Here is a 27357-nt window from a genome sequence, read left to right as displayed (position 1 = left end):
TTTCTTTTACAGTATTAGGGATTGGACTAAGTACCTTGGGGCTGCAAGCAAGCTGCCACTAAGCTAAGCTACATTTCATGATTTTTGTTTGTTTTCTGATCTCATTTTTTTCAGCAATGTAAGCAGTAATATTGTTCAAATTATGATCAGAATTTATACAAAAATACTTTTGAAATTAAAATTGGGGAAACTGGAATGCTGGGATATGCCTAATAGAAATACCTACTTTTAGCAGTACTCCAATATTCCTATAATATTTCCGTTCCTTATCTCTGCAATATTGAAATAGGATACTAAGGTAAAACTCTACATGGCGTTTCATTTTGGGTTTTCTTTATAAATGTAAGAATATTTATTTCAGTCAGAAATATAAGGCCATTTTCCCCTGAGATTTCATCAAAGACATGGCATTAGGGCGTGTGAGGCTACGTGCGTTCTGCTACATAATCTACTTCCAGCCATCAGAAATGAATAACAATAAATGATGCTTGGATCAACCACAGAGTCATTCAGAGTTTGGGTGATTGGCCTTTGAGTGTAAATGTTTATTGCTAAGCCATGTCAATCTAGGAGGATTAAATGATTCTTTGTGGGTTGTGCTAGTGCAATGCCCAAAATAGCCAAGAAGCAGAAACTGTTGAGGAGGTTAAGCAAGTGTGGGTAAAATAGGTGACGTGGATCCAGAACTGTCATGTTTTCTTCATATTCAGAATATGCTAAATGTTGACTATTAGATTAATTGTGGGCATACAGAACACTCCTGATTTGTAGCTTGAATACTAGGAGGGGTCAGTTGAAATGTATACAGAATTCCTTTCGACAGAGTGATTTTAGTATCGCAGGAACCACTAGTGTCAAAATGTATACATTCCTCCAATAGTCCCAATGTCCAGTTTACATTGGAAAGGACAGATATATTTCTGTCTATCTGTCCTAAGACTTTATGAAAACATGTTATAAACATTTAAATAACATGTTTGGAACATCAAGTAGTTTTCATACCCTAGTGGGGAGCTGAGAGTGGTTGAAAATTGATATGGGATGCGATGCCACTTTGTTTGCTGTGAATATTTTTATTGTCATCGGTTAATAAAGAAGCTGCTTGGGCCAATAGTCAGGCAAAATAGAGCCAAGTAGGAAATTCAAGCAAAGATACAGGCAAAAAGGAGGCAGAATCAGGGAGATGACAGCAGTCCCCAGGGAAGCAAGATGTGAGGAAACAGCCCACGAACCTCATGGTAAAATAAGTTGTAAGGTCTAGATGATAATAAGCGTGAGCCAATAGGCCAAATAGTTTGCAATTAATATCAAGCCTCAGAGTGGTTGTTTGGAAACTGGAAGGCAGGAGAGAAACCTCCATTGGTAGGTAAATGAAATGAATGAGGCTGCATAGCTTACAGTCTCAGTCAGAGACAGAGAGGCAGTGTGAGCAGATCTGGAAAAGGCCTAGGGCAACTCAAAAGAAAATAAGCATGAAAAGCATCCTAGTTTGACATTTTAGGGGTTTCTGAGATGGGCCCTAGAAAGTCTTGGCTCTTGACATTCATACCTTTCTGTAATGCCATTTTCAGCAATGGGGCAGGCAGACAGCAGTTTGAAGCAGTGTTACATCTTCAAGTAGGTTCAAACATTTCTCTGCATTTTCCCCTCCCCAAATTCTGGCTTATTGCCCCCAAAGAAGCAAATTACTAGCTGGGGTTGGGGAGATCTCTGTGCTTACAACTGAGATACAAGACCTGATAATAATCACTGAATGTGCTTGAGAATAGAATATATGGTGACACATATGCACACATACATGTACACACAGAAACATATACATGAACACACACACACACCTTCCCATACATTGATACATTCAACTGAACCTTTAGCCCATCTCTCACTTCCTCGAAGACCTTGAGTCAAAGCCTCTTTACTACGCCTGATCCATCATGATTTTAAGACACAAAACAGCAACCTAAGTGTTTACAATGTTAAGCCATTGAAACTGGAGATAATTTATTACACATAAACAAGACTATTGTAATCATGTAGAATACAGGACAGCAGGCTACCTTACAGTTCCAATGCAAAAACAAATAAAAATTAAAATGAACATGGCATTTCTTTTAAAGTGAATGAAATTTTCTAAAGAAAGATGTGTTCTCCTGGCTTGGAGGTGGGTGTCGTCGGCCCTGTCAACTACGCCCAAAGCAAAGTTTCTCACTGCTTGTTTTGTCCATTCTACTTGGGTCTCCTCTTGTGCTATGGAGAAATCTATTCATAACCGTGTTTAAGAACCAAGAAACAAAACAGAGAATGTAGGATTGTATGGAAGGTGTAACTGAGAAGCTAACAAAGGGGAGTACAGCAATATGAGAGAGAGAGAAAGAGAAAGAGAGAGAGAGAGAGAGAGAGAGAGAGAGAGAGAGAGAGAGAGAGAGAGAGAGAGAGAGAGAGACTGCCCAGGAACTCTGGAAGTACATTTGAAAAGATAAGTATGACCCAAACACAAAATAGAACACAGTGGCCTGATTTTAAGAAAGTCACCTGAAGAAAATACATTTGCTCTTATAAAATTCTGCTCTGAATTTTCTAAGCAACATGCTATTGCATCTCTATGGAAATAAACCCTCAACACAGACTGAGACTAGTCTTAGAACTCAGTTCACAGTAACAATGTGCCAATATTCATTTTTGATGTCTAGTTTGGAATCCTCATTGAGAAAATAGCAACAGTTTGGTTGCAGTGACCCCAGTGGGCAATACAGCTAACACTGATGGAATCACAACTAGATGCTGTGGTGTGTTAAAAGTGAGAAACTACATCAATGGAGGGAAAGCAGCAGCATCTTACTGGTTCAGAGACCCAGTGGAGGAAAAGTTAGTGGGACAAGAAGCACACACAGGCACACATTGTATAGTGACCCTTACTCAAGATTCAACATATAGAAATACATACAAAATAAATATGAGCAGGTTTATATTCTAGAATACAGGAAAAGCAAAGAAAGGAGGAGAAAAACCTGTCTCAGGATTAAGTTTGCATCTTCAGGATCTCATCAGTGTTGTACAAAAGGAATAAATGAATAGTGGGACCAAATGTGTATTGTTTAAAGACACAAACCTAATTAACAAGTGGAATTACTAAAAGCCATCCTCCCTAAGGAATCAGACTGGGGTGTGGCAGAAACAGATGGAGGATTGTTGCTTATCATAACCATCTGCTAAGCATATGATTTTCGTTCATGTCCTTCCTTGTATTACCTTAATGGAGATTATTTCAAATTATCCCTGTTTGCTTTGTCTACATGTAACAAAGAAGAAAAAGTGAATTGTGCCAGATTCTTCCAAGTTATCTCAGGAGTAAAGAACATGGCCTAATTAATCTTGCTCTTAACCATTTGAGCTATTACCCTTTGAAATATATTGTGTTCTTAAGTAACCCACACAAGAAGAGTAAATTTCTTTGGCATTTCATAGGCTTTTTTGAGATTTGTCATTAAGGAAGAATTAATTCCACTCCCCAGGCTTTATTATATCTTTGTATCCAATTAGTGTTAGGCTCGCATGTCTCTCTGATCTTCTCTTCCTTCCTTCTCTAATTCTTTGTACTCTGTTCCCACCTTAACCTGCCAATGGGACTGCCATAGCATTTACATACTTTAAAGTCTCACTGGGCAGAATGTTACACTTTTCCCACAATTTTATCTGTTTTCAGCAACAGCCAACATAACCTTATGTATTTATACACAACTTTCCTGGAACCCTGTCAAGACTCCTGGTACAAGTGGAGTCTGCATTGTATATCAAATCACACGCCTATGTCTCTTTTATAGATTTTTCCCTTGTTAATTCAATGATCTAAAGTTGGGAAAAGGTATTCAAATATTTGAGACAACCATTTAAATATGTGAATTCCAAAATTGAATGGGCAAACTACTGTCCTTGTTTTGAAATGTCACAATCTAAGTCATAATAGAAAGTCAGCAAAGGAAAAGGCTAACTATAAGGCACATACCATCAAAGCACAGCACTCTATAAAATTAAACCATATGATCAAAAGATAATCTGATATTTATTCTTACGTCATATCAGTTATTCTAATTCTGAATAATGCCAGTCCGGTTAGAGGGGACCATTACCATTCCCCTTTCCCCACCTCAGGGGATATGCAAAGACTTGAAACGATGATTGATCCCTCAAGAGCAGTGTTTTATCTTTGTGGATTTCTGTTAACTATAGGCAGATTAATAGTTATTTGTGTCGTTCTTATTTTACGGAAAACACCTCTTAGATCTTTCTTCTGATTCTTTGTAGAGAATGTCCATATTATATAACTGAAATGAGGATTTTTGACTCCTATGGATTACTGCTAATATATTTTCTTAAACTAGTGTGGATATGATTGATATCAAAACCTAACAGCTGTATTTTCAAATTTCTTTTATATTTGAAGTAAATTAATTCACTTACTCCCTCATTTATATGTACATATATGGTTATACATATATCACCATATATGCAATATATGCATTCGTAGTCTTTATATTGTGCAAATATTAATAAGACTGAGAAAATTTAGAATGAAGCAATTTATAATATATTTCTCAGTGATTGATAGAGTATGAACTCTATGTTTTCATTAATTTGTTCTTACAAAACCCACTTTTTCATGATCTATCTGGCGCTGAGCAGTGCTTCAGGCAATCACCAAAGATTAGCAAGGCAAAGAAATGTTCTGACTTCAAATACATGTCATAAAAGAAAGAAAAAGTTAAAAGTTCTGATGGAAATAATTATCTACATGCTTATGTGAATGTTTGTTCATAGAGCTTCCTCATACTTTATGAGCAGAGAAAGCAGTTACAGCATAGGCTTCTCCAAAGCTTAATGACTCATTTATGGACGTGAAGAAAGATTTAGGATGACACAGACAACTGTAGCATAGGAAGAAAAGCATGCGGCAGAGAATCACTAGCTGTGAAAGTGGACACTTGGGTTTTGTGTTATTGTTATGTTGCTGTATGCGTACTTTATTATGGGTAGTATACCAAAGACAAATTTCAGACGGGGGACTTTGTGCATAGTTTTTGTCTCAGTGTTTTGTCAGAAGCAAGTTCCCATATAACTCAGGTGCATGTCTATCCCATGTAACTTAGGTGCATGGCTACCATATATAATTTAGGTGCATGGCTACCCCATTTAACTTAGACGCATGGCAAATGGATATATTTAACTGAGACACCTAAACATGCCATGACTAGCTGCAGTGATGAAACTGATTACTCATAGAAACTTCAGTGAGCATTCTTAGTCTAGACAACTGAAAATCCTCAGTTTATAATCAATAAACTGATAGTAAATGCCATGCTTGGAAAAGTCACTCATGAAATGTTGCTACAGGATTTGGGACAATATGTTTTGCTTGTTTGTTTTTGAGACTCATGTAGCTCAGGCTAGCTTCTATCTCACCAAGTAACTGAGACTGGCCTTCAGTTTCTGATGCCCTTTTGGGGTGGGAAGTTCTTCTGTAAATGTATTGCTTTTACTGGTTAATGAATAAAACTTAGCAGAATAGAACAAGGTGGGAAATCCAAGCAGATAGGGGAGGAAAGAAAGCAGAGTCAAGGAGAAGCCATGGAGCTGCCACAGGAGACAGACACCGGATGGAACCTTGCCAGTGGGTCACAACCACGTGGCAATACACAGATTATTAGAAATGGGTTAATTTAAGATATAAGAACTAGCTAGCAATACACTTAAGCTATTAACCAAACAGTATTGCCAGTAACATAGTTTATGTTTTATTATTTTGGGTTTGGGGGAACCAAGAATGAATGAGCAGCCTCAGAAAACACCCTTGTGAATCATTTCCCCTAGTTCTTGACTATTCATGAATCCATATGCAAATTAGAAAATTCTTAGCATCAGCAAAGGCTGATATAGAGAAAGATACTGAGTAGAGAAAATTTGAGTGCCTACTATGTGCCAGTGACTTGCCAACGGATTTGGTTTTTCCAAGTTTATTTGATACTCCTATACTCCCGTAGTATGTCATGATAAATTTGAATCATCATTAGTCTAGGCTCACAGCATTATACGTAAGTATTCAACAATAATGAGCCCACATCTAACAGTCAGAAAGACACTGCACATGTTGTGTGTAGTCAGGAAGATTATTTAGGTCAGTGTATGTGTCTCTCAGGGAATGTGTATGTTCTGCTACATCAGAAAACTTTAAAAATGGATGGAACCCTGATGGCTCTTTGTCTTGGAGAGGGGTGGAGTGGGGGTATGGGTGGAAGGGAGGGGAGGGAAGGGGGAGGAGGAGGGGAGGAGATGGAAATTTTTAATAAAAAAATGAGAAAAAAAATGGATGGAAAGGGGGCTGTGGTTCCACCACGAATGCATGTATTGACTGAATGACGACATCTATTATAGAAGACATTTTTGTACAGATATAACATAGATTTTAAACACACTGAGGATAGAAGGTGGATAATTAGAGTCAAGATAGAGTCTAGCACCTTGCCAACACTCTGGTGAAGTGCAATAATAGAAGTGCATTTCCCAATATGCTTGCTATTACAAAGGGACTAAAATATCTTCCTCTGTTAAATTTGTCTCTGAGCTTCAATTGTATTAGTGATTCTGTTAATAGACTCCAAATCTGTGATACTCTAAAGCTTTGCCACTGTCAATGCAGAGAATTCTCTAATGTATGGACTCACTGAGAGTCAAGAGCTAGAGAAAACGGTCCTTGTTAGAGGATTAGGATGGGATCCATCTCATCCTCAAAAATAGTATTTTTATACCTAGTAAATGTGTGGCATGCCTAAATTATCCAAAAGTTATTCAGAAATTAAATATTTTAAGTAAAAATACCAGAGATTCATATGCTCATTTTAGGATGAAAAAAACATACACACAGACATTGGTATTTTTCTTTCCCCTTCCCTCCTCCTTTCAAAGCGAGATAGAATTAGGGAAAAAGAAAGAAAGAAAGAGATAGAGATATGGAGATACAGAAAGATGAACAGAGAGAGATTAAGAAACAGAGACAGAAAGACAGAGAAACACTATGCAACCCAGGCCAGCCTCAAACTTGCCACCCACCTTAATTTTTCTATTGTTTGAATAACAGGTATGTGTTCCACAACTAGTTCTTGTTTGGTTTCTTTAAACTACAGACAATTTAAAACCTATTGCTTAATACCAGGTCTACCTACCAGTTTAGAATTTTATATAAATAGAGGAGAGATGAAGTAGAGAGAAATTTTTTTGGTTAATACCTAATAAAATCAGGTAAATGGCCTAACCCTTTTATAGAGATCACAGCCTTAGAAATGTATGTGTGTGTATGAGTGTGTGTATGTATATATCTATACATATATGTGTGTATGTGTGTGCATGTGTGTGTTTTTGTGTAATGCTCAGAAAAGTTTTAAGTAATATCAAAAATAAGAAAATCAAATAAACTTCTACAAGACAAAACATGTCAGAAATTATCACAGAAATTTATAACCTGACATTAATCAAATAAGGCTTAATTGCTCTACACATCATAAATGATAAGAGCATTATTAGCACATATTCTCACACAGTTAACATTTCATGATAATTATGTATTAGAAAGGAATACATCAATATGTTTACTATAAGAATGCCAATGTATTCAAAGATAAGGAGTTTACAAAATATTAGTACAAATTATAGTGGTGGTCAGATGAAAATATTAATAACTAAATATATTCTTTCACTTAGATATGGGCTTATTGTTTAATCAAAGAATTTTTGTCCTATAACAGAATAATTGTCTTAAAGAAGGTACCAACTCCCCAATCTTCTTTTGCTGAAACTATTGTCATATGTTAATTTCATTTTATGTCTCAATGCTGATTAATGCAACAGCAAAAGAAATTATATCAAGAGCTATAAATTCAATCTCATTCACTCACAGTTTAATGACTCTTTTACCTGAACATGTCATGAATCTTTTTAGCTCCCTAATCAACACATGCTATTGAGACAGATACTGTACCCATATGTTCAAAATCCAGTCCTATACTGGCCATTTGGCTGTTAATAACTAGGAACCAGTTACCAGGCACTTACAGAACGCATGATCCTTACTAACTTGTGGCTTGAAGAGTATATGACATCAGTACTCAATGTTTTTTTTTTCTCATTTTTTTTATTAAAAATTTCCATCTCCTCCCCTCCTCCTCCCCCTTCCCTCCCCTCCCTTCCACCCATATCCCCACTCCGCCCCTCTCCAAGCCAAAGAGCCATCAGGGTTCCCTTCACTATGTTAAGTCCAAGGTCCTCCCAGCTCCCCCTAAGTCCAGGAAGGTGAGCAACCACACTGACAAGGCTCACAGTGAGCCCGTCCATGCTGTAGAGTTCATGTTCATCACCGTTGTCCTTGGTTTCTCAGTCCTCCTCCACCGTCAGCCACATTCAGAGAGTCCGGTTTGGTCCCCTGTTCCATCAGTCCCATTCCAACTGGACTTGGTGGTCTCCCGTTAGATCTGTCCCACCGTCTCAATGGGTAAACGCACTCCTCATGGTCCTGACTTCCTTGCTCATGATCTCCCTCTTTTTGCTCCTCATGAGGACCTTGGCAGTACTCAATGTTGAACTACTCCTTCCCACACATACACTGATTGTCAGGACAACACTCTGTGTGGTAGTTTGAATAAGAATGACTCCCCATAGGTGCATATATTTGGATGCTTGGTCTACAATTAGTGGAACTGTTTAGAAAGGATTAGGATGTGTAATGTTGGTGAAGCTGTGGTCTTGTTAGAAAATGTGTATCACTGGAGGGTGGACCATGAGATTTCACCAGCCCCAGGCTCATTTTCTCTTTCTCTCTCTTTGTCTACTGTTTGTATATAAGGTCTAAGTTCTCATTTACTGTTCTATGGCCATGATTGCCTGCCTGTCTGATATTCTTCCCACCATGATGGTCATGGACTCACCCTCTAAAACTATAAGCAAACCCCCAATTAAAATGTTTTATTTTATAAGTTGTTTTGGTCATGGTGTCTTTTCGCAGCAGTAGAGTAGTAACTAAGACAGTTTGCATAATTTTCAACTCTTTGCCCTGCCCCATCTCTCATCCTCACATTCCTGTGGGAAAAGCCACTTTAATCCAAAGAGAATTTAGCTTTGCACATGCCACACATTTAATGCTTTGATTCAGACACAAAATTCAGTTAATTTCAAAAATAAGGGAAGTAACTGTCAAGGTTATAAGATAATTTGATTTCTTGTTTTTACTGAGAAAAACTTTACAAACATAACTGTCATAGAGTAGCAATAATATTTGCTAAGTACTTGACTAAAATATTTTAATTATTTTATATTTTTGGACGAGTAACATGAAAATTTCACTTATTGGCAGTAAAAATGCTCATGAAACCGCAGTTTGATATGATTCTTACCCTATGTTGAGTCATGTAATCTTCATAACAAGTTTATGCAGTTATCATATCAATTATATATGCAGGAAGTTAGAATGTTGTGAGGTTAAGAAACATGGTGTGTTTGGTATAAGGGAAGCTCGAGTTTAACATGGCACACTGGAATCCTTGACCCTATGTTATCCTGCTCCTTAATAAACCATGTGAAGCCTCCTTGAGTCATGGGGCTTCATCATCTGATCCTTTTCATTGTCCAGCAAAAGCCGTATTTTCCTTATTTTTAAAATTTTATTACTGAGAATTCCCTATATGCACACAGTGTATTTTGATCTTATCTGTCCCCTCCTCCCCATTCTAACTTTTCTTAGCACTTACCCAACACATTTCCCTCCCAAATTCATGTCTGTATTTCTCATACCCACTGTAATGGATATAAAACCATCTAGTGGAATAGGGACCCTATCAGGGGCCCTAATGATTTTCCCTCTCCCAAATGCCATCAAATTTCAATGGATCTAAAGTTACAGGAGGGACTTTGTGAGCCCTTTCTACAACTACAGCATGAATTGTATTTATACGTGATGCCTGAAGACCTACAAAGGGGAGTAATACATGTCTAGGCTCAAAGAGTTTTTCTTGGCATGATCTTAGACAAAATGCTCACATTTCTAAGAATTCCATTTCCAAATCTATGACCCAGGCATGTTCTACAGGGACTGTGGATAAGCACAAAACATGTCTGTAGAAACTACATAACTGCAAACATAAAAATAAGATTGATGTTGAAAATGGCTACATAATATCTAAATTCACCCTTCTGAAACTGAGCCACACAATTGAAGAACTACAGACTTTCAGAGATGGAGTCTGAGGAAAAGGTTAGCTGTGTTTCATGTTTTGAAGTAAACTTTAAAAAAGCTGAAAGCACATGGGGAAATTTAGGACTTCAAGGACACTGAGTATCATTTTTTGCCTTTGTAGTAGCATAGTAATTAGAAAATGACATTTATCTTCTAGGGCCATAAAAATATTTGTAGATGATTTCACTGATTTTAAATGTGTTCATGTCAGATAAAAAGGAAATGCAATTAATGAAATAGGACCATGTTGAAAATTTGATACTGTTCAAAATGACTGATATGGCTCATTTCACATTTGTTCTAGAAAAAAATATTTTTTTTACAAATGTTGAATGACAGAAATGCTAGTAGATTCATTGATTTAGTCATTCAAATCAATGCATCAAGTACTATGATCAGTTAGTAAGTAAAAGAGACAAGAATTTGTAGACTTGTGACATGGAATGGTAATTCACAAAACCTATCTATATAAAGTGCCTCGAAAGGGTTCTCAACCTGGAGGGCACTGTGCATAGTGAGTGCAGTAGGACCTTGACAAAAGGCAGAAATGAACCATTTAGGATGCAAACAATAAGTAGGCTGTGGATAATATCAGGAATCTGCTCTTCATGTGCTTCAATGGGTTAATGTGGGAAATGAGGTAATTACATTTGCATTTTCAAAACAATAATTTGCTATGTGAGTGAAAATCTACAATAAACATGACTGAAAATTAAAGGAGGCAAGGCTGGTTGTTTATTTATTAGACTAAGCACTTTAAATACTATCAAAATTTCATCTGGTGTTATATTTATGAATTGTATATGTTTGCCTTAAACAAATGTTTAAAAAAGCAATAAAACAAACTCCATGGTGGAGTGTTTCCCTGACATGTGTTTTATAAATGACAGATGACAATTGATAGATGATAGATAGATGATAGATAGATAGAGACAGATATAGAAGATAGACAGATGGTAGATAGATAGATAGATAGATGATAGATAGATATAGATAGATAGATGATAGATAGATAGATGATAGATAGATAGATAGATGATAGATAGATAGATAGATAGATAGATAGATAGATAGATGATAGATAGATGATAGATATAGATGATAGATAAATTACAAAGGTCTAATTTCGCTTAAAATACTCATAAAACAGACAGACAATCCTGAGCTATGTACTTTATTTGCCTCCATTTCTCAGTGGTGGAAAGGAAGAACGTAAAACCACATCTGTTTAACTTCTGTCTCATACTCAGACTCATACATGCCCTAGAATGGGGCTACACATCTGACTTAATTAAGATACTTAGAAGACAGAGGACACAGGCTATTAGTAGATGGAGCATATCTTGGTGCCTCCTTGTTACTTCCCCTGGCTTCTAAGTCTCCAACAGAGCAATTTACCACCATTGGAACTATCTAGAGAAGGTGCAAAGCTCTGTATCTCAGGGTATGTTTTAACGATAGCATGCAATTTCTCTTTGTTAACAGATGTTTTATCAACAATCATGATGTGGGAGGGTCTTCTGTTTTGTGCTGATTTCATTGGTTAATTAAGAAACTGCCTTGGCCCTTTGATAGGACAGAAAATTAGGTAGGCGGAGTAAACAGAACAGGATGCTGGGTAGAAGGCAGTGAGGCAACTGCCATGAGTCAGTCGCCATGAAGCTAGCCACCAGGTCAGACATGCTGAATCTTTCCTGGTAAGGCAACACCTTGTAGTGCTACACAGATTATTAGAAATGGGTTAAGCAAGATGTGAGAGCTAGCCAGTAAGAGGCTAGAGCTAATGGGCCAGGCAGTGTTTAAATGAATACAGTTTCCATGTAATTATTTCGGGTGTAAAGCTAGCCGTGTGGGATCTGGGCGGGATGAAAAGCAGGCCTGCTCATCTCACCACTACACAATCACTTAAAACTCATTTATTCAAAAAATCCATTTTTTGGCTTCTGCAAGCACAGTTATTCACGCAGGACTCTCCAGCATCTTTTTCTATGATATCTGACATTCCACACAAAGTATGAATTTGTTTTTTTATTTGTTTGCTGTTCATCTTCCTCAACTAAATGTGAGTTTTATGCAGAAATGTCTAATTGTGCATAATGTTGTATTTCAAATGAATAGAACAGTATCTTGCCTGGAGTAACTGGTGTGCAGATGTGTTACGTTGGGTAAAAAAGCTTATGAATGAACTCACATACTGTCTAGGTCCAGCTTTATCAGACAATATTTCAAGGCCAGGTTTGCAAATTTCAGTAGAATATCTTTTCTTCCATTCAAACATCCAGATTATGAACTATGCATTGTCATCTTAAAATAAAACCTTTTAAAATGTGTGCCTTTGATACTTTAGCTAGTCAGCAAGAAGAGAGGAAAACACCTTCCAAACAGCTTCTAGTTACCACAATTAAAATGAATTATAATGAATTATACTCTTCTCAACAGACATCATTAATTCCAGAGAACATGGCTTTGTATATCCTTTAAAATCTCTAAGTGTGTTTTTTTCCAACATGCACTAAAACTTGATGTAAAATTGTACATTGATTTAAGGGAATTCAGCAGAACGATTGGGTCAGAAAAAATAAAATTAATTATTTCTAGCACTAGCAGTTTAAAAATGCAAAGTAGTTATCAGGAACATGCACAATTATAAGTAACACTGTCATTTTTTTAATATAGAAGCCATAGTACAGTTAATTAATAATTTTAATAAAAATAAAAATTTGTTCTTGGGAGTTACGAGGTATATTTTGTTAACTATGTATTTTTCATGGAAATATGTGTACACTGCTTATAGTTTTCAAACAAATAGTATTCATTTTTCATGAGTAGCTGCAAAGCTTCCAGGAAGCAATTGCAGTATCTAAAACATTAAATATTTCTCCTTACTTGAACACTGATTGGGTTTCTTTTCATAAAAACTTGAATGAGTGGGTTCAGTCTCAGTGACAGATGTGAAGTACACACATCTCTGACAACCTATCATGAAGATTCTCAGCAGTCCCTTTCCTTGAGTAGATGTATTGTGGGATAATGCTTTTGCACATGTAAATTTTGTCACCCTTTTAATAAAATTCTAATTGGCCAGTAGCCAGGCAGGAAGTATAGGTGGGGCATCCAGACTAGGAGAACTCTGGAAAGAGAAAAGCAGACTTGTAGTCATCATCCAGAAGCAGAGGAGGCAAGGTGAGAATGCCTTACTGTGAAAAGGTACCAAGCCACAACGTTAAACATAGATAAGAATTGGGGTTAATTTCAGTTTTAAGAAGCCATTAGTAGCTGGGCGGTGGTGGCGCACGCCTTTAATCCCAGCACTCAGGAGGCAGAGGCAGGCAGATCTCTGAGTTAGAGGCCAGCCTGTCTACAAGAGCTAGTTCCAGGACAGGCTCTAGAAACTACAGGGAAACCCTGTCTCGAAAAAACAAAAAAAGAGAAGCCATTAGTAATAAGACTGAAAATAAGTCCAACAGTTTGTAACTACTATAAGCCTCTGAGTGTTTATTTGGGACTGAATGACTGTGGGAGCAGCAGTACAGAAACTTCTGTTTACATAGATGTCCTAAGTTAACATGGAAAACACTCACCAGGAGCCTGAGAAAGGCTCCTAGACATTCTATCAATATGGAGTGAACCTGTCTCCATCTATAATATTTTCTGAGTTGTTTGAAATAAACTCCTCCACTAAACAAGAAACAAAGCAACAAAACCCAAAATCTCTCAAAGTATCATTTTTTATAGTATCTCCAGATTTTTTGAAATAAAATGATGGAAACGTTTCTAAAAACCAAGACAAGATCTTACAACCAGCTTAAGCTATGCACATATTGGATGAAGTTCAATATTTAGTTATGTATGATTTTCTTGCAAAGGTAAGTTTTATGTATGTAAGAAAAAAAGCACAGTACAATACAGTTTTATGTGCTGTAAAAACGTTCCTGAGAAACAAAAATAGCCATTCTCACTAATTACATAGAGTAACAGGTAAACACTAGAACTCTTAGTGGCCTCTGGGATGTGTACCTGTTCTATCAAAAAGAAAGGAACGTATCTATGCTTTGTTAAATAATGATGAGAGGAACTAATTAAGCACATCAAGGCAGGAGCCAATTAAAATTGAAAACTGAGAAGAGCTCCAAAGACTTGTAGTGTCTCATTTATTACAGAGGCACACCATCACCAGTTGAGGGAAGGTCAAACAGCCAAATCACAGGGCACTGTGGTTGTTTGTGTGAAAAGTAAAGTGCAGTCTGGGTTTGATATGCTTTTTCTATTACACTATATTTTCTGCAAGAAAAACAACATAAAGGTTCTGAATTATTTATTCTAGATATAGTATGTAAAATAATCTTGAAGGGAAGAAGAGAAAATACCATTGAATATTCCAGGAATATTCCAGTAATACCAAGTCATATTTCAGAGGAAAAAGTCATGATATTGGTCTTAAAAGAAATAATACATTAGCAATAAATAATCTAATTAAAAATCAGAAAAAGGTTAAGACTCTTAGGTGCTTTTCTTTTGGTCACTTACACAAAGATTAACGCAGAAGTTACCCAGAACAGGACACAGCACCTAACAGGCAAAATTTTTGCATGGCAATCTCTAAAACCAAATGGCTCTCCATGTTCAAAGAATGAATTGTGATAATATTTTTCCTTGTGAGAATAGGATTTCAGAAAGTTTGTAAATCTTATAAAGATATGTTAGCCAGGTGGTGGTGGCGCACGCCTTTAATCCCAGCACTTGGGAGGCAGAGGCAGGCGGATCTCTGTGAGTTCGAGGCCAGTCTGGTCTACAAGAGCTAGTTCCAGGACAGGCTCTAAAAAAAAGCTGCAGAGAAACCCTGTCTCGAAAAACCAAAAAAAAAAAAAAAAAAAAAAAAAAAAAAAAAAAAAGATATGTTGACTTAAGCATTCCAGTAATACAAGATACATAGAAGTTATTCAACCCCTGTAAAAAGCTATCGCTATCAATATTGTCCTGTCTAATACTTTTTTTAAAAAAGCCATTTCATTTTAGGTAGTCATCTCTACTATTTTATTATCCTAAATCATGTAAGGTTAAGAAACCAGTATGAAAACTGATCATCACGTAGAATGAAAACCTTTTTATTTTTATCTCTTAAAGCATATGTACTTATAAGTGGGAATAGATGGGGTTTCACAGAGAATATTCTGAACACTCCTCTATTCACCAACTCTGTGAAACCTGAAATGCATTTCGCACCCAATCCCTGCCCTGCAGGATAGCTGAAAAAATGTCATATCATTTATTTGAAGTGAATCCAATTTAATTCTGGTGGACCAAAAATCTGTTTCCACGGTTCTAAAACATGGCACTCCCTCTAGGTACATTGTCATTGTCACGTAAGTAGCTCAGTGTTATCACTGAAGAAAATACAATTTGATTGAAAAAAACAGTACAGTGTGGCTTTAGAAAAATGAAATGACCTCTTTGGTACACAATTTAGTGGGGGACTTGATAAAAGCAAGCAGATGTGGTCACCGTGGACAAAGCTTAAGGACAGATGTTTCATGTAACCTTTAAAAAGTAGACAAAGTTTTGGATTTGGGATTTGTATTACAAATCACTCATTAAAATTTTATGATACTTGTATAATTTTTAGCAATCAAAAACTAGAGATGTAATATTCAGACCTATCTATCTATTTTTTATCAGTCATTTCTCTATATATACCATCTATCAATAATGTTTTTGTATTTAGAGGGCAATTAAAATTCAATTCTAAGATGAAAAATGGAAATGAATTATCCTATAATTAAAAATATTTTGCTTTCTTTTGTAGTGTTTTTCCTTCCTTCATAGTGTATGCTCAATTGTTACCTTAAGTCATACACACGTGACTGAAAAAGTACTTCAAAAATTATTTCAAAAATTAAGATGTTTGTTTCCAGTGAATATCAGTAACAGCTGATCTGTATAATATTAAAACAAATTATTTAATCACTGTTATTGATTGAGGAAAATTTTAAAGATTTAAAGTATCTGCTTTTAAATGAAGACAGTACTCTTAGATTTAACTCAGTATTTCTTCCAATGAACCAAGCGATCACTAATTGAATAGGTTCTTTACTTCTCTATACCACTACTGCCCTTGAGCTTGGAATAGTTCTGAAAGATTTCACATTGATAATTAATGACTGTGAACCCTTTTCTCTTTGTATTAATTAATTTAATAAAATGCATCCAAACATCTTTGAATTTGTTTCTTAAAATTAAAGAGCTATTTGCATATTTAAATTTTGTTATAAACAGAAAACATTATTTAAGTTACATTAAAATAATGATTGTCATTGTTCCTTCTTTGAAAACATGCAAGTTTTTCTAGGAATTTTGGCTACTTAATAATGATACAAGCTTAGTAATACAAATACTAAACCAACTCAAATTGTATTTATAGAAACATTTCCAGCCTCATATAACTCACTTGCATACTTTCTTAGCCACTATTTTATGTAAAGGAAATACTTTACTAATAACTTTACATTTATTTTTTCCTGTTTTAGGTTTGCCTTGGCCAAATGGTTGTCATCAGTTAAACAACAACAGCTTCAAAGCGAGGTGCAAACAAAGGCTACTCAGCATCATGACCAAGCAACAGTCTGTCTAAAGTCACAAGTCTTTATCCAAAGAACTGAGTGCTATGTCATCAACAGTAGCGTAAATCTAAACAAAGTACAGATAACAACACGATGCTCTTCAAAGTCAACATTCCTACTGAAATTAATGTCATGAGGGTAGTGACATCTACCTATGTCCTCATGCCCAGAGAATAATCTGTCCTTGTAGATAGTTAGAAATAAATACATAATAGAGCATGTCCTATGAGACAGCACACTTTGTTTGCCAGATGCAAATAAATAAACCCCAAATGAGATAAAATAGCTTCATATTATTTTAAAATATGCAATATAGCACTGTACCACATTTATGAAATGATATTTCAATATTTAGTCATGATGGAGGACTATCATTGGCTAATAAAGAAACTGCCTGGCCCATTTGATTGGCCAGCCCTTAGGTGGGCAGAGTAGACAGAACAGGAAGAAGGAAGTGAGGTAGATGGCTCAGTCAGATGCCACGCCTCTCCTAAGTTAGTCAGACTGCCATGCCTCTGCTCAGAGAGAGAGATGCGATGAAGCCAGCAACCAGGTCAGACATGCTGAATCTTTCCGGGTAAGACACCATTCATGGTGTTACACAAATTATTCGATATGGGTTAGTCAAGATGTGAGTAAGAGGCTGAAAATAATGGGCCAGGCAGTATTTAAAAGAGTACAATTTGTGTGTTGATATTTCGCGTGTAAAGCTAGCCGAGTGGGATCCGAGCAAAATGAAAAGCAGGCCTGCCCACAGCGCCACACTACATAGTCAAATTCCTTCTTCACCTGATTAAGTACCTATTTTTCTCTTTCTTATTCACTCATACCATTCCATCTTATTCAAAGTAAAAAATCAGCTCACTTTTTTCCCTCTGAAATACATCTTAATGACATGATACAGTACTAATACACACAGAACTTGTTTTCTAGTGTTCTCTTTACAAATCTGATAATCTCTTTCAAATGCCTGATCCAAAAGCTGCTTTTAAAATGATTGTATTAATTAGTTTCTCATTTGAAATACAGTTTCCTGGATAAATAAAGATCATATATTTGAAAAATCATTATGTGATAACTATGGAAGACATTCATTATTAAGAGCAAATTGAAGCCACCAATTTTGAACCACAAAAGAACCCATAAAATTCTTAAAGAATTAACAAATGAATTATGTGCAAAACCTACATTAATCAATAAGGTTCTCATATCACTCAATAGCATTTCAACAGCATCAATAGCATTTAGTAAGTCTTTATCGCTGCTCTCTGATGTAATGTCAATGGTGAAATTATCTAGGCAATCAGTAAGAATTTTGCCATTGAATTTATAAGCTTGCCAACTCTACCAATATTATATTTAATGATTCTGTTTTCAAAGTTTGTAGACAAAGAATTTAGCAATAAACTCATTAGTGTGGATTCTGTTTAATTACATTATTAATTAATTACACACCATACAAATTATCTTGACCCTCAGACAACGCAATGAGCACTTTCCTCACAAATAGAAAACAAACCCATCATTCATCATGGAATATATGAACCTAACTCCATTTATTTTGAAGAAGGGCTAAGCTTAATTAAACAAAGCCTTTCAAATATGCCATTCATTTATTTGTTTGTTAACCTTAAAATTATAGTTTCTCCATAATTAGCAGATCCTCCCTCTACCAGTATGTGCTAAACCAAGGCTATTGACTCAAAGTAACAACTACCAAACCAATACAGAGACTTTTTCTGTCTACAGACTTCTATGAAACAACATCCACATTGCTCATATTCATAGATCACATACAACAGCTTCCAAGAAAGGCCAACACACAAGATCAGAAATAGAATCCTGTTTGGAAAAGATACATGCTCAGAAAAGGCCTCTTTGATGAGGACAGATCCAGAAGGAAAGGGTGACATGCAGGAGCTCACCTGGCTGACAGGCTCTTTCGTGGGGGGCTTTCCTCTTCTTGCCGTGCTGGTAGCCAGGGTTGTTGTGGTCTCCATGATTGAGGTGGACATTTCTGACTGCATGGCAGTGGCTGTCGACTCAGTTGTCATAGAGGAAGGCACTTCACCAACCAGCCTCACATTCCCCACTATGGCGATGTTGGCATCATTCTCTGCTGCCATATTCAGAACTTTCAAGCCATTGTAGTAAAGCCCAGAGAGCTGGCCCTGGAAGGGCTGGCCCTGCTCTTTCCCGCCAATTATTATGGTTGCTTGGCTATTGAAGATTGTGAGCTGACGCCCTGTAAAAATAATATTACATACATGCAAAAATGTTGATTGTGAACTCTAAATTCTACAAAGGATGATAAAACAGATCTTTCATGGGGTGGATAATGAGAGCAATAAACTATAAGAGAGGCAATTGACTCATAATTCATTGCTTAAAAATGAGGTGTCCATGAAATGCATAATTACTGGCAAATATTTATAAATTTTCAACATATTATAAATGTTGTGCTTTTGCTAAAAGACCAATCAAACATATATTACAAATCAGATTTTAGTGAATCCCCTTTTCCTTTGCCTCAATAACTTGCAGTTGGTGTCTCAAATTCAAAGTGTAAATTTAAAAAGTATGATATAGCTAACATTTCAAATATTTGTTATCCTAAAATCACCTCTAAAACTAATCTATAGGAGCTAAAGTCTAATTTTAAAATTATCATAAAAAATTCATAATTAACATAGTGCCCATACAACTCTATATGCTATTCTTTAGAAAAGTTTATTTTTTGGAAGGCAATAATCCACTGTTATTTCAATTATTCTATTTTCCGGCAATCACACTGAAAGGAAATGAATAGTTTACATTGAGTTTGTCAGAGTCAAAAAAAGTTTCAAAAATCTTTTTCTGATTGGCTTTCAGCAAGTCTATCAAAACAAAACAAAATAAAATGAAAAAAACAAAACCAAGAACAAAACCAAAAACCAATAGCTTCAGATGTAAAAAGTGGCTTCAGGAATGATACACAAATCGATGGAGAAATTATGGCACATTTCCATCAACAATCCTAGCAACAGTACCATTATCATCCAATGGAGCTCCGGGGAGCAGAGTGCCCTCCACTCAGAAAGCATGCACACAAATTTAAGTTCCGTTTTAATTAGGGCTTGTTCCCAAATGGTCTCAGAAGCTTCCAAACGTTAAAGGGACTTCATTTTTGACTGGCAATCCATATTGCCCACTATTTAAGATTCCTACAGTTTAAACAAAGAGTTTGCTTTTTTTTTCAGGACCATGATAAAGATATCCGAACTACATATGTTTTAGTTAATAATTTAGAGGCTGGAACATGGATATAATCTATAAATGATTTATCATTTTTGGTTAATGCTTGCTCTGAGTACCTTCATAGATTGAGTTAGTGGATTATATTTAACAGTCCCTTTAACCTTAAGTTAACTGGGTAAGATTATTAAACCGTTTGTGCTTCTAAAAATGTATAGAAATTATTATACAAGGTATGCAAATATTACTATCTACATTTTACTGTTTTAAATTTGTTTTTAATTTAGTTTTACGGAAAATTTATTTTTATGTTTATTAGTGTTACAATGAAGTACTACTTGGTTATGTTCAAATTATTGTTTTATTTGAAGTTTTAATCAATGCTTTTACCTTTGTCGAGTAGCCATTCATCAACTACTCGACCAAGTCGATATGGAATTCGCTGTCTAGCAATCGCCAGGCGCTCGTTATCATTGTTTCCTTTAAAGTTTAAAGAGACATTTCATTGGTTAAAATCTGTAAGGTCAAAGGTTAAAAGTTAATACTTAAAGCTCGAGCTATACAGTTGCCACATGATTTTTTGAAATTTGGAATTTTAAAAAGTTCTACCTAGAACATTTCATGTTTCAGACTTATCATTCATTCATTTATTTTATTTTAGCAAACAAAATTATTCCTATGTTAATTGAAAATTAGAAATCTGCATTTGAGCTAGGTTATTAAACTTATGTTATAGACAGACCCGAACAATCAATTTAAACAGCATATAATCGCTTTACAAAAAAAATGACCCTTGGCCTCAGGGTTTTGTCTTTTTGATGTTTCTTATTAACTAGTTAAACATGTTCAGCTACAACAGGTTTAAGTTTACAAAATACATTCAAGCTCTTATTCCAGATTGGAAATTTATGAACACCAAACTTAACACCGTCTTTATCACACTGAAGCATTTCAAATAGGCCTAGAAGACTTTATTTCCTATTAAGACCACATATTCCCTTATCATTTCGTTTAAGAAAACCACAAAGTCCAAACGGTTCTTGTGTATTCTACCAAAATTAGTTTACCAATCACTTGTGCATCGTAAGAGATTACATCTCATATCACCAAACAAGAGTTAGGAAAGGCTTTGACAAAAGTGACTTTTATTTGAGTGTCCTTCAGTTTCACTAAAGTTTAGCATGCTGAAGCATATAGCATTTGAAGAAAGTATGTTTAAATCCTTGTATGCTCAAATACCCACTTACTTATTAAAAGTATTTAAAAAATACTTTTAAAGAAAGGTGTAAGAACTTAAGGTCCAAATGAAGCTGTAAACAGTGGCTTTTGGCTACAGACCTGAACTAAATGAAAGTCTTGCTTCACTGAATAGAAAACACTTTTCACATTGACCTTGAATTATGCTTGCAAGTAGACAGTGTTTTCTTCATCTATAAAGCACTGAAAAAGAGTCTGTGCTGCTGTCGGTGCTCAATAGTGTATTTTGAAAGAAGAGCTTTTCTATTCCATGAAAATTAGGTAGAATAAAAGTTGGAGGCAAGACATGTTGGCAGTAGTTGGAGTAAGGATTAAGAGTTGAAAGAAACCTTAAATTATAGTGTTACCTATGTGGGATGCTTGAGGTGTTTTGCGAAGAAGAAAACAGATACACCCTTCCCTCAGATTTATTTATTATTTATAAGGGACTTTCACTTTCTATGCTAATGTTGTGATGTATTATACTTACCATGATAAACCTAGCCTATCATAGGGCATACAGCTTTGGAGAAAGAGGAAAACCCTGTCATATAGACCATCTCAATGAACCCTTTACTCAAATGTCAGTGTGTCTGAAAATACTTCACACATTAATGTTTAATTTGAAATGCAATCAAGGTTGAGACAAATATATATTTGATAAAAACTTTGAGCTGTATTTCTCTAGACTACATAATAATTTAAATGTTGTAAAGTTGTATTTCATAGAGTAGAAATGAATTTTTGGAAAACTGATAATTTTTAAAAATGATATAAATAGCATAACTTCCAACTCTTTACTTAAGAAATGTATTCACAGCTTGTGTGTGTGTATAAGTATACTTTAGAAATATGCAAAAGCTTGCTGTTTCCTAGAGCAATTCCTGTCAATGTGACTATTGAAGAACTATGTGATTTTCTATAATGATTATGTTTTTATATGCCTAAATTGAAAGGTAACTACAAAATATTTTTCAAAAACACATATTCCTTTCTCTGTGGACTTCCTTATTAGCTTATATACTCACAGCAGTTTTTAGAGGCATAACTTTCCTGACAGCTCTATGATTTCCACAGTTCCTTAAGTTGATTTTCATGCTAGAGCTTTCCCATTGTCTGTGCTTACCCATATCTCCTCAGACATCATCGAAAATTAGTTCTGTACATCCCTCCTACTCATTTACCTTGACTGTCTTTAACATCTTTCTGCATCTCTCTGCAATAAATCTGATTCTCCAAACACCAGCTAATACAAACATACCACATAACCTTTATTATTGCCTGTAGGACAAATATTCCCCTTTTAGTGACTTTATCTGTGTGCTCTCAGGTCTACACTCCTTCTACTGCTTCATTCATGCTCCATCTTATGGGCCTCATTCTCTCACCCCACTCATTAGAGTTGCATGAGGCCTTCATTTTGCCTAAAGCTATCCCTTCTTCCCTCTGGGATTTTGCATCTGTAGCTTCTTCATTTGAGATAGTCTTCCTTTCTACCTCATCCACATCTTTTCTAGCCAAACATCACTCACTAATGGAAGTTTTATGGCAAAAATGTTTCTTGTTCAGAAGGCATTCCATGATACGTTCAAGCCAGAATATATGTCTACATTCTTCACAGCTCCTGAAATACATGCCTTAGAAATAGGCATTAACCTTAGAAGTTACTTATTCAATTAATAGTTTTCCTTGTAACTCTGAAGCAGCATGAAGTCTAATACTTTATGTAGTGTTTACTGAGATGCCAGTGTTTTCACAATACCCATCACACAGAATTCCATCCTACATATACTTCCTGTTGCAGTGATTTTCAAGCAAATAAGCTGCAATGTAAAAGTTTGGAGTTCTTTTATTCTGTTTGTTTTGTTTTTCAGAATTAGCTATGTGTCAAGTATTTTTGACAAGAAGAGAGTCTTCCACCATCTATCTCTGTTAACAACACCAAGAACACGTGTGGAGGTCGAAGTGCACCTATTAGCATTAGTACCCTCCATCTGTGGCGTTGAATCAAACAGAGACCAACAGTTTGCCTCAGTCGCCTTTAGTGACAAGCCATCATGATCTTGCTGGATCCAGGAGCAAATGATGAACAGAAACATCTGTTCACTCAAAAAAAGCACGGAACTCCTGTTTTGACTAAATCTATACACTAGCATTTTCACATGAACAGATAGACTGATCACTTAGATCCCCTCTAAAATGTGTGTGTTACAGTCTAGTGGCTCCAAATCCACAATCCATCTCCCTCATCCATTCACATTCTGGGTTAACCTGAGTACATTACTATGGCCAGTCATGCCCTCATCTTTTAATTATTCATCAAGAAGCTTTATTTCTCAAAGTGCTAGTGTTTGGAGATGAGAGAGTCAGATTACTGCCCTTCAACACCTAAACTTTTCCTGTGCTAAGACCCAGTAAGATGAAGGTCATCATGACCCCAAACGTACACTCTACGGGACCCCAAATCTGCCAGTGCTGATCTTGAATTGCTGAGCCTCCTCAACTGTAAAAAGATCCTTCTTGCTGTGTACAAGACAACCTGCTTGTGGATGTTGTCTCAGTAGCTCAGATTGACTTGGATACTACGTAACTAAAAGTGTTGGGCTTAGAGTTAAGCTTCATGTGGGAGACTCAGAGAACAAGAGGAAGGGGAATTTTAAACATAATTGTAGACCTATTGGGCAACAAATAATATGTATGAATATAAATACATGTTTTTCTATACCCTTCTTAAATCTTCATTCTTTTTTATTTTCCCCTGAGAATCACATAATTTGTATTACCCTTGAAGAAAAGAACAGAGAAAAGTAATACTGGAAAGAAAACAATGTCAAAGAAAAATATAACAATAGAGAAAAGTAGACAAGAAAAAATACTTTTGTTTATATTGTAAGCTTACTTCATGAGTTTTTAACATTGTGCAGGGAAACCTAAAGAGTTCTGAAAACTATGTATGCTTAAAAAGCCATCTGGGAGATGTCTTACTTCTTTTGATTTTTAAGGGAGAATGCAACACTTGGCTATGCCTTGGGTCCAGAAGGCAAATCAAACTTTAACATAGCTTTCAAATTGCTATAAGTTTAAAAGCAACATTGCTGCATAATTTTCACTAAATGCTACATGTGTTGTTATGTGATAAAGCAATACATAATTTCACCGGTACTATTCCTTGTAAAGGAATTGTGAACATCAATGACATCAATGAAGGAACAAAAACTAGAAAAAAGTAGCTATTATAGTGAAAATATTGCCATATACTTCACTTTATTTCTTACATCTTTGAAAATGTGTTATGCATCAAATACACATATCAACTGACTTTTTACCTACTTAGGTAATGTCCACTGGCTGCTTGATTTTTAACCTCTAGACATTTGGTTCCTTTTCCAATTCTGTTATCTAAGCCAGTCTGTTCTGAACACACACACACACCACACACACACACACACACACACACACACACACACACACACACACACACAGTCTGGCAAATTTATTTCTTCTTTAAAGGTTAGCTTACATATCTCAGGGAAGCATTTCCTGTGCTACACATCCCTTTACCAAATCACTGTAAATCCAATATGCAGTCTTGCAGCACTTCATAGAAATATCTGGAAACATAATGAATAAATTCCTACAATGGGTTCTGTACTGTGTAGGGTCCTTGGGACAAGGGCCATGTCTATGTTGTCTACATGTTTTATTCTTAACACAGTGCTGGTCAGATTGTGATTGGTAAGAAATTCCTAGGTTTATTCTAAATCCACTCTAAGTATGTATTAAATGTTAATGCAATGGTATTTGATGTTCAAGAATCATTGAGTTGGTGTTTATCAGCATGTGCAAGTCCTATGTTCTATCAAACACACACACACACGTACAAAGTCACACATGATTCATAAAGCAGATGTTAGTGCTAACTAATTCTATACATGTACTAAGACTTAGCTGTCTGCTCTTATTTAATTGCCATTGAAGTAAGAATGGGCAAGTAAAACTTTGAAATAAAGTATTTTATGTTTTATTCATTATTTAGACTCCAGTGGGCTCTCATATTGTGCAATAATACATGTTGGCCAAGAAATAACACGACTTGAGATTTTTGTTTTCCGATGGCTTAAAGAGCTAATGGCTGATTTGGTCAGAGAGAATTTCTGATGATAATTTAATTCCTCCTCAATTCACTGTGTACATATGATAAAGTTTGGGGCTCAAAGATTCTTCATATTTAAATTATATAAATATATGTATGCATATATATCATACATATATAAATTTCTGAGACTTCCTTTTTCTAAAATTAATTTTAATGAATATATCCTTTAAATGAAGTAGCATATAGACTTCTAAGAGATACTAGCTTCTAAAATTTGTCAACAAATGTATTAATGGTATATGCACAGCACTGCCTACTTTTGACTAGGTAAAAATATGACAAAAACTGGTATTTAACATTAGGCAGAAAAAAAATCATGAACCTTGTGATTATCGAAGTCAGGGACTTGAGTTATTTTCTGGACTTAGAAGCCCTTATTGAATAAGGGACAATTAACTACCAGAATCTAAAGATGACCAACCCTCATCCAATAACAGAATATAATGAACCAATAACCTACAACTAAATTTTATGTATCTGAAAAATCAACTTTGCAATATATGAATTAAAGAATATAAAGGACCATTAAGAAATCAGAGAATAATTAGGAAATCAGAGAATAATGTATTGAATAGACTGTATGCTTTATGAATTGTCCTACTTGTACATAGATTTTTAGGTCAATACTGACAATGAGCCTAGGCCATAAGAGCCTTTTATTCCACAGATAGAAAAACTGCCGTTCCAGCAGATGATGTGATTTGTATGGCATCATGGATAATTAGTTGTATATGACTTCAAAGCTATTCCGCTGCACAGCTGAGGATGGCAGCACTGGCTTTTACCAGTAAAAATCATAAAAGTTCAGTATCTTTTCAACGTACTTTCTTATATAATAAAAGATGTCATGGTCTTGTCTAGTAAGTGTCTGTCTATAAACTTTGAAGGAAGATTATTCTCTTGGGTGCATGAGAGCTGCAATATTCCAAAAATCCTTGTGGATTCAGAGGGAAGCTAATATAACCATTTCCATTTTATATATTAGTATATAGAAGCAGAGGTATAGTAAAGTATCCCAAAACATATTATAGCTGAGAACCCAGCAAAGAACAGAATTTAAATCTCTTCATTTTATAATGAAGCTTTGCCATGCATAACCACTGAGGCATCAGATGTTACCAGCATCCGTTGTCTTCATGCCGAACCTGGAAGACAAGCCCCAATCATGACTATCTTGTAAATTTACTATCCTATTTATACTGACCCATTCCAGAGACAAGTTGGAAAAAAAAAGAGGATCTAAGCTGTGCATCAAAAGACAATGTACTTCATCACCTGTTGAGAGGAGGGACGGAAGTTTGATGCACATCATACCTGATTTTATTTGAACTTCGTATTTGTTCCTTTCATCTTCATCCTTATCTCTTATGCATTATTTTTCCTCTATTCATTTTTAGAGTTCTGTTTTCACATTGCTTCATAACCTAAAGCGTGTAGTGAAGCATCTATCCCTTTCAGATATACCTCATTGTCCAAAGAGAGAGAACATTTTTTCTTCCCTGGATTCTAGATATAAATCCTGTTTATTTTTTTGAAAGCTTGCTAAATGCAAGCTTAGCAACCTGACTCTACTACCATTTAGTTCATAAGCGCTGTCATAAATCTGAGTGTGTGGGGTCAAGTGTGTGTCACAGGAGTCCTAGGGTCACACACACTCTGGGGACACAGTGGACAAAAACAACCGGTATACATCACCACGCCAGAATAGACACGGTGTGCTACAAGCATATAATTTGCCACATGCAGAATGCAGAAATTCAGAGACAGTGATGGATTAGAACAAAGAAGCTGTGCATCAATACAAAGTGTTTCCACATTGATCATAAACTAAATTTCAGTGA

The 27357-nt window shown here is 35.7% G+C and overlaps 1 protein-coding gene across 21 annotated transcripts in view; it reads right to left on the bottom strand.

Moving 5' to 3' along the window:
* The window catches only part of Nrxn1 (neurexin 1), a 1076729-nt gene that overhangs the window by 112953 nt on the left and 936419 nt on the right, over positions 1 to 27357 (bottom strand). For 11 of the 21 annotated variants that reach the window (XM_038319674.1, XM_038319675.2, XM_038319678.2 and 8 more), the window contains 2 exons: positions 20515 to 20604; positions 18816 to 19135 (listed from right to left, as the gene is read on the bottom strand). In XM_038319674.1, the coding sequence (XP_038175602.1) occupies positions 18816 to 19135; positions 20515 to 20604 (410 nt within the window). The remainder of the gene's footprint in view (positions 1 to 18815; positions 19136 to 20514; positions 20605 to 27357) is intronic. The other 10 variants (XM_038319688.2, XM_038319690.2, XM_038319689.2 and 7 more) reach the window with 2 other exon arrangements.

This window comes from Arvicola amphibius, chromosome 2 (assembly GCF_903992535.2).
Source record: "Arvicola amphibius chromosome 2, mArvAmp1.2, whole genome shotgun sequence".
NCBI lineage: Eukaryota > Metazoa > Chordata > Mammalia > Rodentia > Cricetidae > Arvicola > Arvicola amphibius.
This window is presented reverse-complemented; position numbering and strand designations above follow the sequence as displayed.